Source organism: Python bivittatus, unplaced genomic scaffold (genome assembly GCF_059951505.1).
Source record: "Python bivittatus isolate LINGU-HERP-01145 unplaced genomic scaffold, Pbiv_v1 ctg000430_np1212, whole genome shotgun sequence".
Classification (NCBI taxonomy): domain Eukaryota; kingdom Metazoa; phylum Chordata; class Lepidosauria; order Squamata; family Pythonidae; genus Python; species Python bivittatus.
Window position 1 is genome coordinate 4,239,011 of NW_028277071.1, and position 20,077 is coordinate 4,259,087.

Here is a 20,077-nt window from a genome sequence, read left to right on the forward strand (position 1 = left end):
GTTTAGTTGGGTGATGTCAATTGGTTTGTGTTCAAAGTCAGTGGGAGCTTCCAAACTAAAGCCAAATCAAGTCCAAAGTCATGTCTGTCAATTTTATTTTCCTCTTCCAATCATGTTAATCAAATAATGTATTTTAACACACTTTATTAAATAATGTGAAATGTAGCACATGTTAATACTATTTAACAAAGGGTTTAATTTGCATGACAGGGTTATATTTCAGAGTTACCAGTATGTTCTAGCCCTGGTGTTTGCTGTAAAGCAGATCAGTGAAAGCCTCCAGATCTTACCCAACCTCACTTTTGGGTTCAACATCTATAATAGCAATTTCAGTCCAAGCAGGACTTTCCTAGCCTCAATGGAGCTTCTCTTCATGCACAGTGCATTCATCCCAAACTACAAATGTGGCTTTGGGAACATTCCTGTAGCAGCAATTGGGGGACCTGACATCTGCCTCCACATAGCAAGCATTTTGTGCATCTACAAAACTCCACAGGTAATCCAAGGTTCATAGAATATAACTATTTCTCAGTTCACATGAGACTCTGTCATGATTCTTTGGAAGCCCTTGTGCACTTAGGAAATGGGAAAGGTGAAGTAAAGGATCATGGGAAATCTTTGAATATGCTGATAGGCATTAGGGCTTTAGAAATCCTTCCATTCTGAAGCACGAGTTTTGAAGCATTTCTACAGTATCTATAAATGGCTTCATATTTCTGAAACAAAATAAAGACTATCATTCCTTTTCAGAAATGGATACTGTTATTTTCTCCCAGGTTTCATTGATATATGTATAGCATATGATGTAAATTATATGATGGCCACCATATCTGCCTGTGTGTGACAGGAGGAGGTACTATTTGGGGAAGGTGGTTTTGAAGTTCTATCGGTTGAAATGTCCTTAGTATTTGCAAGGCTAAAGGTGCTCATTTTCCTCCTTCATCCCCCAACACCTGTTTTACAGAGAATGACTTATCCAAGAATTTAGATTGTCAGAAGAAGCATTCCTCCAACAAAGGTCCTATTTAGAACATCAGTAAAATGTCAGAATAACAATTGTCCAATTGATTGTTATTTGGGTTACCTTCATTGCATTTAGCCCACATATAATGTTAAAGTCCCCTGAGTTAAATACGTGCCCTGTAACATAGTCATATTCACAATGAATGGTATGATTCTGAAGCATCCTCATGATGAGTCTGTTCTTTTTTGCAGCAGCTCACTGGCTTATTTATTTATTTATTAGAAAAATTTAATGTAATAAAATATGCAAAACAAACAAGAACAAAGATAGAAAATAAGAGATAAACAAGAAAGAAATTAGAAAAAACAACATACAATTGTGCCTTCCACCATTCTTTCTATCAAGTAATTGTCATCTTTTATCTTCTCTCCAACCTCTTTGTCTTATTTTTAATCTCTAAAACCCATAATCTTCAATTCATTTTTTCTTCTTTCAGCAAAAAGTCCATATAAGGCTCCTGGACTTAAAAAATTTTTTTTCTTTGACCACACTTCACCATTTCTGCATGTTCAGTTAATTTTATAATCCAGTCTTCCACTGTATGCATTTCATTGCTTTTCCAACTTTTTGCATACAATAATCTTGCCACAGTTATATATACAATATTCATTCCCCACATTTTTTCTAATTCCCTGTCCATAAAACCCTGTGAAAATAATTCTGCTTTCATCATAATATTAGTCTGTAATATGATTTTCATCATTGCATGAATTTGTACCTCCTTTTTTTTTTTTTCTTTTTCAAAAGTCCACCATGCATGATAAAAATTCCTCTCTTCCTTTTCACACTTCCAACACTCATTTGATATTCCTTTATGCATTTTAGACAACTTAGCCAGTGTCATATACCATTGGTACATCATTTTATAAAAGTTTTGTCTTAAATTATAACACAAAGTAAATTTAACACCAGTTCCCCACATTTTCTTTTACATATCTATACATACCCCATACAGTATATCCATATCCAATTTGCAGCCCATTTCACTAGTCTTTAACCTATTCTTCCTCTGTTTCAAATCTTAGTAACAATTTGTACATTTTAGCTATTACATGATCATTTGTACATAATTCTATTTCAAATTCAGTTGTGTTCTTCTCAATTCCAATTGCCTTTTATTCGTATTATGCCTCTCTTTTTCTAATTATAAGAAAATAATTGAAAAGAATGTCCTTTTGTTGCTAATTGTTCCCTTGTCTTCATCTTAATTTTTTCTTATCTTGTATTAATAAATCCTCATATGTTAGCCATCATTCTTAACCTGCTGTTTATCTTCTGTTGAAAGCTTCTTGAGAGGATGCCAACAATGATATATTTGAGCAAAGTCTAGGGTTATATTTATTCCATATTCTTAATAATGCATTTTTCAAGTAATGATTCTTAACATCTACATTTTAGTTTCCCTTTATCATACCATAAAAGACCATGCCACCCAAATCTCAAATTATGATCTTCTAGCTCCAACATTCTCTAATTTCTTAACAAAACCCATTCCTTCATCCATACTAAACAGCATGTAGCAGAATACTGTTTAAGGTTAGGTGCCCATACTACTACTACTACTACTACTACTATTACTACTACTTCTACAATTCCTCCTCCTCCTCCTCTTCCTTCTTTTTGCATCCTGTAAAATCTTAATTTTTTTTCCCTTGCCATATAAACCTTGATAAATCTTTTTGCCATTGTTTAAAAGGTAGATCATTTTTCGATATAGGTATAGTTTGAAACAACAAAAAAAATCTATCTGGGTAATACATTTATTTAAAATCACTGATATTCTATCAAGCAATGATAATTTCAAATTTCCCCAATTTAACAGGTCTTTTTTAATTTCATTCCATAGTTAACATAATTATTCTGATACAACATACAGTTCACATTAGTCATAGTTATACCTAAATATTTTACCTTTTTTTCAATTTGAAAACCAGGTTTATACATCTGTATTTTTTTTTTCTTTTGGCCCTCCATCTGTGTTTTTTTTCTTTATTCACTTTAAATCTAACAAGCTCACCACCTTTTTTTAAAAAAAATATTATATCTATTCCTTCCAGAAAATTTTCCAATATAAAAATAAGGTCATCTTCAAATGCCCTTAATTTGTAGGTCTCCTTTTTCACTTTTAATCCAATAATTCTGTCATCTTGTTTTACATCTCTGGTAAGCATGTGCAACACCAGATTAAATAAGTGTGGTTAAAGTGGGCATCCTTGTCTCATACCTTTTTGAATATAACATGGTTTTGATAATTCATCATTAACTATTATTTGTGCTGGCTATGATGAATAAATGGATGAAGTTTATCCATTTAATCAAATTATATCCAAAATCCATTCTTTCCAAGGCTTTAGATATAAATGTCCACTTCAAATTGTCAAAGGCTTTTTCAGCATCAAGAAAAATCAATGGTGCTTATTTATCACTATGCTGTTCTAAATGCTCTATTATATTAGCAACATTTCTTATATTATCTCTTAATTGTCTTTTTGATAAAATCCACATTGGTCTTCATGTATAAAGGTCTTCAAAATGGCTTTCATTCTTTCTACTAAAATTGCTGTAAATATTTTATAATCATTATTTAACAGTGATATTAGATAGTAGTTCTTCGGTAAAATCGGATCTTGATCTTCTTTATGTATTACAACAGCAGCCACTATTTCATGGAATCAAATGGGCGATCTCCAGGTTCCCTTTTGATCTGAGGAAACTCAGCTTGCTCAGAGGGCAAATCCCGAGTTAATGCTTCAATGTCATTTCTGCGAAGCACAGACATGTCTTCAGTCTGCCATGTTGTCTTCCAGAAGTCCTCACAGCAGCTCACTGCCTTTTTATGAGCCCATGTATCCATGCAGATACCAAAACAAGTCTGTATTAACTCTCTGTGCTCAGCTTGACTGATCAGAAGCTGCAAAGGAAAAACAAATGTTTGGATTCTCATAAAATATAGTTCCAGGTGTTCATAGGCAGTGGATACAGAATTAGCAGCATAGGGGAACTCTTCAAACACCCAGAATGGCATGTGAATATTCTCAGACAGAATTCTGAGAAGGAGAAGCTTGGTCATCAACATGGTAGCTAGTAGTTGCTATTGCTACAATGGCTAGAATGGACTTTGTTCTAGTGGCATTGAATATGGCTGGTTGATCTTAAAACCAGAAAGCGTGGCTAGTGTTTCAAAAACAGATGAGACCGTTTTTGTAATGTCAAAGGCTTATCTGTTCCTGAGCAGTAGAAAATCCCCAAAATATTTGAGGGTGAGACCCAAAGGAAGACTCATTAAAACAAAAACAAAACAGGGTGGTGGAGCTCAGATGTCAACAAAGATATCACTGAGATTGTGCCAAAGGACAGTTGGAAGAAAAAACACCAAAAGATTACCTGTCAGATGTCATCAGTAGAGTCTGACCAGCTGCCCATTTCTCTAACAGAAAGTGATGGAAAGATTGCTACTATGTTCTGTAATCCCTTTTCCTAAACCTAGATACGACAGTCAGAAATTGCAACCCAGGTTGGAGCTCACCTGATGTTTAGGAAGAAGCAATAGAATCTGGAAAATGCATCATGGTTGAAATCAAGGAACAGACATACAAAGAAACATTTGTCTTCTTACTTTTCTCTAGCTCACATACGGCTCTGCTCCAGTAATGAATAAAGAAACCCAAGGTATATTTTTACAACAGATGTTCCCAAACGAGTCCCTGCAACACCAAGGAATCCTTCAGTTACTGCTGCATTTTAGGTGGAAGTGGATTGGAGTTCTTTCTGTGAAAGATGAAGCAGGAGAAAGGTTTCTACAGGATGTTCTCCCCAAGTTTTCTGAACACGGAATCTGCCTTGATTTTATGGAATGGTTCCCAAGCATAGCTTTTTACAGTGACTTTATGGATATTATAGATAAAGAACTTGAAATATACAAAGTTTTCATGAAAAGCACAGCCAATGTGATAATTGTGTATGGTGAGATTCAGACTATGACAATTTTTACAACGATTCTCCGTTTTTCAGAAGTGGAAGATATACCAGTGAGTACCAAAATTTGGATTATGCCAGCACAAATGGATTTTGCATCAGTATCTTTTCATAGATTGTGGGATATAAGTTTGCTCCATGGTGCTTTATCTCTCTCCATTAACTCAAAGGAGGTATTTGGATTCCAGGAATTTCTTCAAAGCAGAAATCCAACCACAGAACAAAACGATGGCTTCATGAGAGATTTTTGGGAGCAAGTGTTTGATTGCTCATTTCCAAACTCTATAAAGAATAAAAGAACTGATAACATCTGTACTGGAGAGGAGAAACTGGAGACTCTTCCTACTTCTACTTTTGAAATTAGCATGAGTGGCCACAGCTATAATGTGTACAATGCTGTCTATGCTGTGGCGCATGCTTTGCAGGCAGTGCATTCCTCTACATCCAAGCGAAGAAATTGGATGGCTTTGGGGAAGCAGAAGTTTCAGGATCTACAATCATGGCAGGTAAAATCTAGAACAGAGAATTTCAGGAAGAAAATACTATATCTACAGTATATTGCAAATTCTGACTTAAAACTTGAAAAACTGTCTTTTAGGAAATGGGTATTGGAGCATCTTCCTGGTCCATTTTGATGTATTTCATCTGCAAGAGACACCCAGTAGTAACACAGTATACAATTACATAGAGACACATATCCATCATGCTATTCTACCTCTGGGACATACCCTTATGCAAATGCATAGAACAAATAGGAATTAGTAAACCAAACGATTTTTTTTTTTTTTTAATATTTTTATTTTGATAAATATTATATTATTACAAAGAGTTATCTTTGGTAAACATCCTTGCTTCCGCCACATCCGTCCATCTTTTCATATACTGCCTTTTACTCTTTGAAATGCCTTCCTGATCCTTTTTTGTGAACCTGATCAAGTCCATCCAATTATGATTTTCTCAGATTTTCCCTTCCACTCCACCCATTTACTCCTCCTCCTCCTCTTCTTTAATTCAGTCCTCATTTATTTTTTACAGATGATAAACCATTTTGAAGCATTTCATTTCTACTAGTTCAAATACTAGTCTGTATTTAATCCACATTTATCTAGCGCACACACACACACACACACACACACACTCATTCATTCTTAACCCTACTATGCATCTTTTTTTTTAAACACCCATTCCCCCTTGCATTCAACTGACCTTTTTGTTTCTCTTAATATACCCATTTTTGGATCCTCTTTAGTATGCATTCTTATACATAGTCTGTATTCATTGTTGTTCCTTGCTCTATTAAAGTTGACATTCATATTCCTTATTGCATCATGCAATCTTTTTAGCGGTCAATGTTAAAGAATTGGTTCTTGCTGAAGAACATGCACAGACACTTTTCCATTAGTTCCATCACTTTCTGTTTGCAGTTCAGGGTCCTCTGTTGCCATCAAAGTAGTTACTCCTTGATGGGCAGGCACTTCCCATCAAGGAGAAGGTTCATGATTTGGGGGTCCTTCTGGAGTTCTTTTGGGATCAGCAAGTTGACGCTATGGCTATTGGGGCCCAGTTTCAACTAAAGTGCCAGTTGCAGCCTTACCTGGGAGTGGAGGACCTGCTTACAGGAACTTTATTATTATTTTAAAAAATGGTGTGACCACCCATCTTAAAACACAACTCTGGGTGGATCTTATCACCATCTGGTTAGATTATCACAAGACACTTGACTTGGGGTTGCTCTTAAAGAGTACTTGAGAACAGTTCGTCCAAATCGCAGCAGCCCACTTTCCTCTAGGCTTAAGGGGATATTAGGCCAGATATTGGTTTCTGGGTCCAATTTAAGGGGGTGGTAAAGACCTGCAGAGATGTTTAAAAGTTTGTGGACCCTTTTGGATTTTCAATATTTCTGCATGCATATGACCTAAAATGTGATCTCTTCTCCACACAAGACCTAAAACTAGATAAAGAGAACCCAATTCAACCAATGAGTCAAAAACATTATAGCTGTTCATTGATTTATTGGGGGTAAAATCCAAAGCTCTATATTTGTGTTTGGCAAAAGTATGTGAACATTGGCTTTCAATAACTGGTGTGCCCCTTTGGGCAGCAATAACTGTAACTCCACATTTCCAATAACTGTTGATTGTTGTGAGTATTGGCTTGACAAACTGAGGTAGATACTGTCGCCAATCCCACCCTTTCAATAGGTTTCTTGGGGCAACAACAAGGCAATGATGCTTTTCTAAAGCAGGGCTGATGTTGTGGAACAGCCTCCCCATGGAGGTCAGGCCACCTCCCTCTTTGCTGGTATTACAGAAACTCTTGTTTGATGTGATATGAATGTTGCCATCTCTGCCTTTATTTACTTTTATCTTGAACACTTTTTGCTTTTGCACTGTTTCAGTGGCTTTGTTTTTAGCTTAGATGTTCTAATTTGGACCTAGTCTATGTAAGTCACCAAAGGTCTTTTTTGATTAAATAAACACAGAAACAAACACACACTAAGGATTTCATTGATTCCCATATATACCTTACTCCATTATGTCTTTCCTTTATCACATTTCAAAATGAAAATCCAACCTCACCTTTGTAGGTCAGATTTCATAATTTAAGCCTACTAACCATGATATCTTTTCTCTAAATTAAAAAAAAATGCAATAATCTTTCTTCTTCCCATTCAGACATTTCTCATTGATCTGCTGAAGAGCAGAAAGATGGTCTGAATATGCCTGACCTGGCAGAAAGACACACAGTATTTCCCATATGTTATTCATTGTCCTCTTCCAGACCTTTCAAACATTAATCTGCCAAATTATTTCCAGGTACATCTTACAGAATAATTCCCCAGCAGCTTTTCGATTCATTCTTGCTAGCTTTTGTTTTGGGGAACAGTGATGACATTTTAACAGTCATCGGAGATACATGCAGTCTTCACCCTTACATGAAAGAGATGGAGCAACCACTCCATGAACAAAGCTGGCTTTCACAAAGCACACACCCATCTCCTAGACATGGACTGAAGAACCATGCCAAGAGAAAAAGTCTTCCACCAACTACGACATACATACAATCCTGTCCCCAGCTCAATGAGTGTCCTTACAAACAACATTCAATATCACACTGCAGTGCTCCCATTCCATTAGACTGAGCAGCACAAACATTAACATCCTTCCACTGATGGTTTCCAACGATTTCTGCAATCCATTACTCACATTCCAACATATTCCTCACAAGCAATATTTTGAAGCACATGGACAAAGGGGAGGAAGGACCACCAAGTGATAGTATTCCCCAGGTAGGAAGACCAGAACTTCTTGGAAAAGAACTGAAAACCCATCCATGAAGGAAGACTCTTGAAAAAGCAATCAGGAGATTCATTTCCCACTCAGGCACAAATTATGCTGTCAGCCTCTGGTGTCTGAATAAATACAACACCTTCTAACTTAAATGTAAATTATTCTGTGGTCCTCTAATCAACCAACTACTGATAAGTTAGAATGGAACAATTTTATAAGTTAATCCATATCAAATTGAATCTAACAGAAATAGAATGTTTTCCCTCTCACTTTATGATTTCTTTCTCTCTGTCTTTCCTCAATTTAGCTGCACTCTTTTCTGAGACATGTCTCCTTCAACAATAGTGTGGGTGAAAAGATCTCCTTTGACAAAAATGGAGAATTTATTGGAGGATTTGATATTACAAACTGGATCACTTTTCCAAACCAGTCATTTCTTAAGGTGAAAGTGGGAATGATAGATCCCTTTGCTCCTCCAGACGAGGCCTTCAATATTCAGCTGGGTCCCATCACTTGGCCAGAAGGTTTTAATCAGGTTACATGCATGTGCTTCTTAATTCAGTTACTGTAACTCACATAAAAAAAGAGAAAAAAACTTAGTCACAGGTAGTTTCTTAGCTTCATCCTCTCAAGTTACACTCAACTCTTGATACAATTGTTTCCTTTTACAAGAATGGTATAGCCTTGTGTGCAGGTTATGGTTGCCTCTCAGTCCAATGCTTGATCATTCTTGGACTTGGGAAAACAATCCTAGAGTTTTGTTGTTGTTGTTCAGTTGTTAAGTCATGTCCGATTCTTCGTGACCCCATGAACCATATCATGCCAGGCCTTCCTGTCCTTCACTGCCTCCCTGAGTTTGCTCAGTTTCATGCTCATTGCTTCAGTGATGCTATTTAGCCATCTCATCCTCTGCCGTCCCCTTCTCCTTTTGCCTTCAATCTTTCCCAGCATCAGGGTCTTTTCCAAAGAGTCCTCTCTTCACATTAGGTGACCAAAGTATCTGAGCTTGAGCTTCATTATCAATCCTTCCAATGAGCAGTCAGGTTTGATTTCTAGAGTTTTAGTGAGTTTTAAACTTAATGAGTTTTAATCAAGTTAGATACAGTATTTGGGTTTCTGTCTTGATTCAGTTAAGGAATATTAAAATAAAGCTAAACTTATTTAAAGGTAATTTCTTAGCTCATCTCTGAATTACACTCAATTTTTCTGGAAACATATGTTTCTTGTTGCAAGAATGGTTAGCCTTCAATATGGCTTACTGTAGCTTCTAAGATCAATGCTTGATAATTCTCAGTTTTGAGAAAACAACCCTAGAGATTAATCATGAGTCCCGATTTAGATTTTCAGAAGGGCAGGAGCAAAGCTGCACAGAAATATAACAGTGACCTCTGAGTAGATGTTACTCTGTGCCTAATAATTGCAACAACATTTTTTTCACTCTACCGAAGAGGGTATTCATAAGTGTAAGTTTCTTTTACTATCTGTGCTTTGGGAAGGGAGGTTTAGTAACATTCAACTTCAGGATTGCCTATGTCCATTGTTGGACAGGTCATTAGAGGGAGTTTCATAGGTATTGTTATGATGCTCATATGACTATTAGGATTCTGATTCAATAACCATTCTTTTAAAGAACCAGTTGTGTCATTCTGTAGAGGACAACAAACTCTTTCCATTAGCAGACCAGTCTATAGACCTTTCCAGGAAGATTGCCAAATTTGTCTGAAATGTGTTTGCTGTAAAGAAATGACGAGTCTATGTTTGGAGAGTTGTGGCTAGTTTATGATGCCTGGAAGGCTTGTTAGTGATTGTATTTCAGTAATCTTTCAGCTGTGTTCACTAGATCGATTATTCTCTTTTTGGATTGGATTGGACTCTACCTGAGACATTTCACTCCTAATCATTCAATCAATTAATATTATTTTGATCTCTGAACCAAACCTGGTGCTTATGGGGGAGACATATATCTGTAAGAATGCCTGCACCCACTTGTTTATAATTAAATGCAAAATAACTTGATATGATCTGCAAACTATCAAACTTATCAAAAATAAGTTCTCATTTGATCCACTGAATTCCATCAGCTATGGATCAGGCATCAATCTGAAATGAAAAATACAATTGTATGTCCTTGTTTTTACAATCTGATATAATCCAGTAATGCTAGGCTGCTGCTATAACTCCTTTTTTCTCCAAGCCATGATGGCCAGTTCTTGATGTCTACATAACTATGTACTATAGTGTATACAACTGTGTTGTTCCTTTTCACTTAGATGAAATTATTTTATGGCATCTTCCCCTCTGAATATTGAATATTGCAATGATCCACTTGTAGGAACCATTCAGAGGAAACTTCATTCTTTATTTTGTTTGTGGTGGATTTATTGTGGAGAGGCGGAGTGGTTCTTACAATTGATTGTAAGCTACATTGGGATACATAGGTTGCAAATATTTAACATTAGAGCAAAATCTTTTTCATAAACATAATAGATTCCATGAATAGTAGAGATTATAACAATCTATTGCCAACCAAGTACTCTTTGAATATGAAGGCACTAAGTGCTGTCAGCTTTGGTCATTAAGCTACTCTTATTATTATTTAGCACAATGTAAATTTCAATTCTATATCTATCTATCTATCTATCATCTATCTATCTATCTATCTATCTATCTATCTATCTATCTATCTATCATCCATCCATCCATCCATCCATCCATCCATCCATCCATCCAAGTGCTAAAAGTATTATCCTTGTTTTTGGAATAGGCACATCCCCTTTCTTTGTGTAATGATCGTTGCCAGAGAGGATATAGGAAGACCAAGAAGGAAGGGAAGCCATTTTGTTGTTATGATTGCCTTCCATGTCCAGAAGGGAAGATTTCAAATGAAATAGGTAAGAGATACCACATCCAGAGGGGTTTTTAAAAGAAAAGAAAGAAAGAAAGAAAGGTAATGGGAGTGAATCAGCATGTGAACAGATGTGTAGGCAGGCATGCAATTCTCTCACTTGTGAAAGTATTCATAATACAAAAGCTGCATGAGTTGATAATGATACACTACATTCCAGTGAAACCACAGGGGAGCTGCAGGAAAAAAGTCTTCATGGAAATATGTCCAAGGAGAGGATGGATTCTCCTTTGGCCAGAATGATGTCTTCATATATATGCCATTTGTTGTTGTTAGTGTTATGCTTCTTCAATTAAAATTCAACACCATATGACTACCTGGACTGATCCATGGAGTTTTACTGGCAACATCATCTTCATATCTCTGGCTGAGCACTTCATGGTCGTGTTCTGTGTATAGGGCCATGTGTTGATGAGTGTAACAGATTTGAGGTGGTTGTCTTTAGATGCAGATGACTGTTCTCAATGTCCCAAAGATTAATCTCCAAACCACAGGAAAGATTCCTGCATTCCAAAAGCTGTAAATTTCTTATCGTATGACCTTCAACCACTACACAAACTGGTTGTCAGGTGAAATGCCATTTAGTATTAAGCAAATAAGATTGCACTTGAGCTTCATTGTAAGATATTTGCACCATAGCTTTTTAATAGTACAGCCTGTTCAACCATCCCTGGCTAACTGATATACATTTACAGTACCAGCACAAAATTTAGGATAATGGGATAAGTTGGCATGGCTATATCTATTCCAGCTGCATGATAAAAAGAATGTTGGCGGTTGACAGTTTACTTCCCATGTCCCAGCAGAATCCATTACAGGCATAATCAAATTGTTTTGTGCTAATTAACTCATTTCTTCGGCTTTGTTTTTATGTTCATATCTCAGACGAAGCACCTCAAGGCCATGTTCTGTAAATAGGGGCCATGTGTTGATTAGTGTAACACATTATCATCAGATTTTGGCTGGTTGTTTTTAGATACAGATGACTGTTCTCTGTGTCCAGAAGATCAATACTCAAACCACAACAAAGATTCCTGCATTCCAAAAGTTATAACTTTCTTATCGTATGAAGAACCACTGGGAACAAGTTTGGCTGTTTGTACTCTTTTGTTGGCTTTCATCACATCTTTGGTGCTCAGGATCTTCATTCAACACAGGGACACTCCCATTGTCAAAGCCAACAACAGGAACCTCACCTACATTATCCTCATCTCCCTTCTACTTTCTTTCCTTTGTGCTTTACTATTTATTGGGAGACCCAATCAAATTGTGTGTCTTCTTCGACAACCAGCTTTTAGCAATATCTTCTCAGTGGCAGTTTCCTGTTTGTTGGCCAAAACCATTGTGGTGGTCCTAGCGTTTATGGCCACCAAGCCTGGGTCTAAAATGAGGAGATGGGTGGGGAAAAGAATGGTGAGCTCCATCGTTCTTTCCTGCTCTCTTGTTCAAGCCACCATTTGTGCCTCATGGCTGATGACGTTCCCACCATACCCAGACCTTGAAAAGTACTCAGTGTCTCAAGAAATTGTACTAGAATGCAATGAAGGATCGGTGACCATGTTTTACTGTGCCTTGGGCTCTATGGGCTTCTTGGCCATTGTCAGCTTCTCTGCTGCTTTTTTAGCTAGGAAACTCCCTGACAGTTTCAATGAAGCCAAATTCATCACCTTCAGCATGTTTGTCTTCTGCAGTGTTTGGTTGTCCTTTGTTCCCAGCTATTTGAGTACCAAAGGAAAATACATGGTGGCTGTGGAGATCTTCTCCATCTTATCCTCCAGTGCTGGCTTATTGGGTTGTATCTTTGCCCCCAAATGTTTTATCATCCTGTTCAGACCTGAACTTAACAGCAAACATTTGCTTATGAGGAAGTAATATTGAAACAGTTAATCGTTGCTACCAATAGCAAATGCAAATGCCAGTGGAAAAGGAAGTGGGCTGTGAGGAAATGAGATATCATGAAATACCTCCTCAAATTGATCACTCTGTCATCATGGCAGAGCTTTCACTACTGTTGCCCCCAACCTTTGGAATATTCTCCCCACAGAGGTGTGGTGGGCCCCTACCCTCCTGGCTTTCTGGAAAGGACTAAAGATTTGGCTCTGTCAGTTTGCATGGGGTAATAAGAACTCTAATCAATCAGTGCCCTGATGACACTGCCTGAGCTACTCATCAATTCCATCAATTCTTGGAATTTATTATCTATTTAACACTGCTAAAGTGTATTTTAATTGATTTTATCTTCTCTGTAAACTGCCTAGAGTCACTTTTTAATGAGATGGGTGGTGACAAATTTGATAGCTAAATAAATAAATGGCACAAAGTACCTCATCAAGGCAAATCAAAATGCTTGATGATTTTGATGAATTCTATTATATTTGTTATCTCTGCTGAATAATGTAATTTTTCTAATATATACTGCCCAGCATATTCAATTCCCCCCCCCAATATTTTAAGGAATTGAGCCTTTTAAGGCAGCTTGAAGATAGTACTATTGTAACTTCATAGATCCAGTGCCTCAAAAGCCCCTAAAATTATTTCTAATCTCTATTGAGTCAGAAATGTTGGAGGAAAAACCTTATATGTTAAGCATGCACCTATATAAGGCTTTTAATTTTATGTCCTACATTGTAAAAATCATCACTCCTGTATGGTGTTATTCTGCCTGCAATAAAACTACTTGTTTAGCCAAGATATCTGTGAGTCTATTTCCATTAATCCAGATCTGTTTTGGTAAGGATTGTATCTAATGTTTTTGTTGTGCCATTTGGATGAGACAGGAAGATAGTATTGTTTTATTTTTCCCCATTTCCAGCCTCAAAATCCAAATCTGAGAAATCAGAATTTAATTCTTGTGCTGACCTAAATAAGTCCTATGCGTGCATCATTAGAATCTCTCCTCATTATACATTAATGACCTACTAAGTTTTCCTCCTTCAATAAATCAACCAATCATCATAGCTGTGAGAGTGGGAAGAATTTTGGAAAAAAGATGTCCTAAGTGCTATGAATCTGGATTTCAGGAAAGCCCCAGCTCCCAAAAGATCAGATGCTGGAAAAACTGAAAGTTCACTGTAGCCAAGATATGGGACCAATATATCAATATTTAGTCATTCCTGCTACTCTGTAGATAGAGAAGGCTCTGACATGCAATTGTAGCCCCCAGTAGACTCTTTGGGTGCCATTTTCCCCACTTGTTTCAATGTGGGGTAACATTTCCAAAGGATTCAATTGGATAGGTTAAAAAGTTCAATGAAGGTGAGTTGGACAGTTTGAGTTGATAGGACTTTGTAAATAATGGACAATATTCCCTTTCATTCTTCTTCTCATTCCAATTATGGTAGCTCTTCCCATCTGTTAGAGTTTGACCTTTAAATTATAAATGAGTGAATCTTTACAGCCCTACCTTCATAAATTTTATTTTTCCCCTGCATTGTCATTTCAGCACTGAATGAGCTAATGCCTAGGGGAGAGAGAGTTTCACATCACCTTTTATTTAGATTCCATAATTGGAGGACTCTCGTCCAAAATGTATGGAAATTTTATCAATATCTTTGAGTAGCATCCTTACCAGCTCAAAGAGTGTAAGAAGTTTTTTTAACATACAGTACACAGGTAGCCCCCTTCATGGATCACTGCCTTGTCGTGGCGAAGGGGCTTGCGTAACTCAGTGAAGCCATGAGCTATACCATGCAGGGCCACCCAAGACGGACAGGTCATGACAGAGAGTTCTGACAAAATGTGGTCCACTGGAGAAGGAAATGGCAACCCACTCCAGTATCCTTGCCAAGAAAACCCCATGGACAATGTTAAAAGGCTAAAAGATATGATGCCGGAAGATGAGCCCCTCAGGTCGGAAGGTGTCCAATATGCTACTGGGGAAGAGCGGAGGGCAATTCCAAGTAGCTCCAGAAAGAGTGAAGCGGCTGGGCCAAAGCCGAAAGGACGTTCAGCTGTGGATGTATCTGGAAGCGAAAAGAAGGTCCGATGCTGTAAAGAACAATATTGTATAGGTACCTGGAATGTAAGATCTATGAACCAAGGCAAGCTGGATGTGGTCAAACATGAGATGACAAGATTGAACGTCGACATCTTGGGAATCAGCGAACTGAAATGGACGGGAATGGGTGAATTTAATTCGGGTGACCATTATATCTACTACTGTGGGCAAGAAACCCTTAGAAGAAATGGAGTTGCACTCATAGTCAATAAGAGAGTGGGAAAGGCAGTAATGGGGTACAACCTCAAAAACGACAGAATGATCTCAGTGCGTATCCAAGGCAAACCATTCAATATCACAGTCATCCAAGTCTATGCCCCAACCACTGATGCTGAAGAAGCTGAAGTTGACCACTTCTATGAAGACCTACAACACCTTCTAGAACTGGCACCAAAAAAAGATGTCCTTTTCATCATAGGGGATTGGAATGCTAAAGTACGAAGTCAAGGAGTAATCGGAATAACAGGCAAATTTGGCCTTGGAGTACAAAATGAAGCAGGGCAAAGGCTAATAGAGTTCTGTCAAGAGAACAAGCTAGTCATAGCAAACACTCTTTTCCAACAACACAAGAGACGACTCTACACATGGACATCACCAGATGGTCAATACCGAAACCAGATTGATTATATACTTTGCAGCCAAAGATGGAGAAGCTCTATACAGACAGCAAAAACAAGACCAGGAGCTGACTGTGGCTCAGATCATGAGCTTCTTACTGCAAAATTTAGGCTTAAATTGAAGAATGTAGGGAAAACCACTAGACCACTCAGGTATGACTTAGATCATATTCCTTGTGAGTACACAGTGAAGGTGATGAATAGATTTAGAGGATTAGATTTGGTAGACAGAGTGCCTGAAGAACTATGGACGGAGGTCCGTAACATTGTACAGGAGGCAGCAACTAAAACCATCCCAAAGAAAAAGAAATGCAAGAAAGCAAAATGGCTGTCTGATGAGGCTTTACAAATAGCTGTGGAAAGGATGAATGCGAAAAGCAAGGGTGAAAGGGAAAGATATAAGCAACTGAATGCAGATTTCCAGAGAATAGCCAGGAGAGATAAGAAGGCCTTCTTAAATGAACAATGCAAAGAAATTGAGGAAAACAATAGAATGGGGAAGACTAGAGATCTCTACAAGAAAATTGGAGATATGAAAGGAACGTTTAGTGCAAAGATGGGCATGATAAAGGACAAAAAGGCAGGGACCTAACAGAAGCAGAAGAGATTAAGAAGAGGTGGCAAGAATACACAGAAGAACTATACAAGAAAGATCTTAATGTCCCTGATGTCCACGCTGGTGTGATCACTGACCTTGAGCCAGACATCCTAGAGAGTGAAGTCAAGTGGGCCTTAGGAAGCATTGCTAACAACAAAGCTAGTGGAGATGACAGTATTCCAGCTGAGTTATTTAAAATACTAAAAGATGATGGTGTTAAAGTGCTGCACTCAATATGCCAGCAAGTTTGGAAAACGCAACAGTGGCCACGGGATTGGAAAAGGTCAGTTTACGTTCCAATTCCAAAGAAGGGCAACGCCAAAGAATGCTCAAACTATCGCACAATTGCACTCATTTCACATGCTAGCAAGGTTATGCTCAAAATCCTACAACCTAGGCTTCAGCAATACATGAACCGAGAACTACCGGATGTACAAGCTGGGTTTCGAAGAGGCAGAGGAACTAGAGATCAAATCGCCAACATTCGCTGGATCATGGAGAAAGCACGAGAGTTCCAGAAAAATATCTACTTCTGCTTCATTGACTATGCAAAAGCCTTTGATTGTGTGGATCACAACAAACTGTGGCAAATTCTTAAAGAGATGGGAATACCAGACCACCTTACCTGTCTCCTGAGAAATCTGTATGCGGGCCAAGAAGCAACAGTTAGAACCGGTCATGGAACAACCGATTGGTTCAAAATAGGGAAAGGTGTACGACAAGGCTGTATACTGTCACCCTGCTTATTTAACCTATATGCAGAGTACATCATGAGAAATGCCAGGCTGGAAGAATCACAAGCCGGAATTAAGATTGCAGGGAGAATCATCAACAACCTCAGATATGCGGATGATACCACCCTAATGGCAGAAAGTGAAGAAGAACTAAAGAGCCTCTTGATGAGGGTGAAAGAGGAGAGTGCAAAAGCTGGCTTGAAACTCAACATTAAAAAAACTAAGATCATGGCATCTGGACCCATCAATTCCGGACAAATAGAAGGGGTAGAAATGGAAGCAGTAACAGACTTCATTTATTTGGGCTCCAAGATCACCGCAGATGGAGACTGCAGCCATGAAATTAAAAGACGCTTGCTCCTTGGGAGGAAAGCTATGGCAAGCCTAGATAGCATATTAAAAAGCAGAGACGTCACCTTGCCGACAAAGATCCGCATAGTCAAAGCTATGGTTTTTCCAGTAGTAATGTATGGCTGTGAGAGCTGGACCATAAAGAAGGCTGAGCGCCGAAGAATTGATGCCTTTGAACTGTGGTGCTGGAGAAGACTCTTGAGAGTCCCCTGGACTGCTAGGAGGTCAAACCAGTCAATCTTAAAGGAAATCAACCCTGATTGCTCATTGGAAGGATCGATAATGAAGCTCAAGATCAGATATTTTGGCCACCTAATGCGAAGAGAGATCTCTTTGGAGAAGACCCTGATGCTGGGAAAGATTGAAGGCAAAAGGAGAAGAGGACGGCAGAGGATGAGATGGTTAGATAGCATCACTGAAGCAATGAGCATGAAACTGAGCAAACTCAGGGAGGCAGTGAAGGACAGGAAGGCCTGGCGCAATATGGTTCATGGGGTCACGAAGAGTCGGACACGACTTAACGACTAAACAACAACAACAACACAGGTAGCTCTTGGTTCTAAAACAATGATCCACTTATGTTATTGGCTTGTTCTTTCTCCCTGGTGGGCTCTTGGAGAGGCTGAAAATTATCTTTGAAGTTCATCCTGTACCTGATCGATTCAATTGCATATCTGGAAATAGTGCCTTACTTCAGCAAAGAATGTGAATGGCTCCATTTTAAAGTCTCCGGATTCCAACCTTGGAGATGACTTCTTACAGAGATGCAGAAAACTGATAGTTACAAAATACCAGACATGTTATTAAAGTATATATTTTTGGCCAGTAATGGCTGTTCTGATTTGCACCTTAGCAAACACAACCTTGGTTAATAGATGCTTTGCAAAAGCTTGTGGATGATGTTCAGCTATGACAGTTATCTGTGTACTTAAGTCAAAATCACATTTTCTGCATTTTCAACATACTCCTCAGGTGGTAAAAATCACCTAACAAGCAAACCAACAAACTATAGAGGTCCCAAATAATTGCTTGATTATTCCAAGGCTAGAAAGTTGCAGTGGTTTCTAGGTGCAGTGCTCTTCTATGCCAAGAGCAAAAGCCACAACATTACACAAATATTATATAGTAAGTTGCTCCAAAACAGTTTGAACAGGAATACACAGTGGTTGAAGATACAATTTTTTTTAAAAAAAGTTTTACAACTGATCAGAAAACAAGAGAACTATAAGCAAGGGTATCTTTCATGGAAATAGTGTAAGAGAAAAGAGTTCACAGTGATACCATTCACTATTTCTTTGTATACCTTTCCAACATAGACATTGCTTCTACCACATCCATACAGTTTCATACATTACTTTTTCTTCTTCAAACTTCTTTCCTCTCTCATTTTGAGAACCTCATTAGCTCCAACTTTCCTTTCTTCTTGATCCATTTACTCTTCCCTAACATATTTGTTTAGCAATTTGGTCCTGTTTCATTCTCTGTATAGCTAAATCATGTCAATGACCTTCTTCCATTCTGGTCAATCACTTTGGTGTTCTATTCATAATTATTCATTCCTGACCATTCTGTCATCATTTAAAATAAGTATTTCTTAAGTAACTCATTCTCACTGCATTCAAATTACTTAAGCAAGTTGCAAATAAATTCTTCTTTTAGACATGAATACAATAAAGCCTGCACGTGAGGAATTAATGGTTGAATAGATTTCAGATACAATGGACTTCAAAAAAAAAAAAAAAATTCAACTCCAACACCAGTGGTCCACCATCCATCAAATAAAGGATTTGTCATTTAAACTTTTTTGTTAGAATGATGCCTGTTAATGTAATTTATGTGGCCATAAAAACGGCTAAACACAAACAATTTAAATTTGCATTTAACTAAGATTTGTTAAGGAATAGACAATCCCTGTTCCTAAAAAGTCCTTTCCATTTAGGTTTTAGTGTAGTTTTATTCTTAACATTTTCCCAGGGTCATTTGTTATGTTAATAGGGTTAAATAAAGACATTTTAGTTAATTTAGTAAAACCTATCTTTAACATGTCAGAAATTAAAACTTTTCAATATCTCTTTTACAAAAATCAACATGACTCAAATGGTTCTCTTATTTGTGTCTAACTTTTTTTAAGAAATTGTTTTTATATTAGCTTGATGTGAATCATTGATTCTTGATCTGAGAAGCTTTAATGACAACTATATTGAATATTTTATTAGTTGAAAATTTTGAGAAAGTTGGGCATATGGTTATCTCCTCTACAATTATGAAATTAGCTAGGATTACCCATGCACCTGCTCCAAATCGCACAGGACCCACATACCAATGTAGTAAGATGCAATTACCTTTCCCCATGACAATCCAAGTTCTTTGCCAGCTGGATCACTGTTAAATGGACAAGAAGCCTTAATAGAGCCGAATGATTTCACCAGGACATTGTATCCAGGGATGCTCACATTCTGGCTGTAGGATTATTTCCTCAATTATTCCTCATCCAACTCTGTTGCCTGCATTCTAGGGTAAATTTCTAGTGGCTTTAGGCAAGGTGTTGCAAAACTACGGACCAATTTTTTTAATGATAAGGAGAGA

General features: G+C 37.6%; 1 protein-coding gene across 1 annotated transcript; it reads left to right on the forward strand.

The window, feature by feature from the left end:
- Positions 1-232: 232 nt before the first annotated feature.
- On the forward strand, positions 233-13,066 carry LOC103048287 (vomeronasal type-2 receptor 26-like). The gene is made up of 5 exons (XM_088144093.1): positions 233-496; positions 4,651-5,505; positions 8,597-8,824; positions 11,054-11,180; positions 12,171-13,066. Exons 1-5 carry the CDS (start codon positions 359-361, stop codon positions 13,064-13,066), a joined length of 2,244 nt encoding a protein of 747 aa, XP_088000219.1. The 5' UTR covers positions 233-358.
- The last annotated feature ends 7,011 nt before the right edge of the window (positions 13,067-20,077 follow it).

What these genes read in the sequence shown, in the direction of transcription:
- LOC103048287 (XM_088144093.1), top strand. Translation starts at nt 359, where the DNA reads ATGGAGCTTCTCTTCATGCACAGTGCATTCATCCCAAACTACAAATGT. An exon ending in AGGATCTACAATCATGGCAG is followed by an intron (nt 5,506 to 8,596) that starts GTAAAATCTAGA and finishes TCCTCAATTTAG; the next exon opens with CTGCACTCTTTTCTGAGACA. An exon ending in GGCCAGAAGGTTTTAATCAG is followed by an intron (nt 8,825 to 11,053) that starts GTTACATGCATG and finishes TTTTTGGAATAG; the next exon opens with GCACATCCCCTTTCTTTGTG.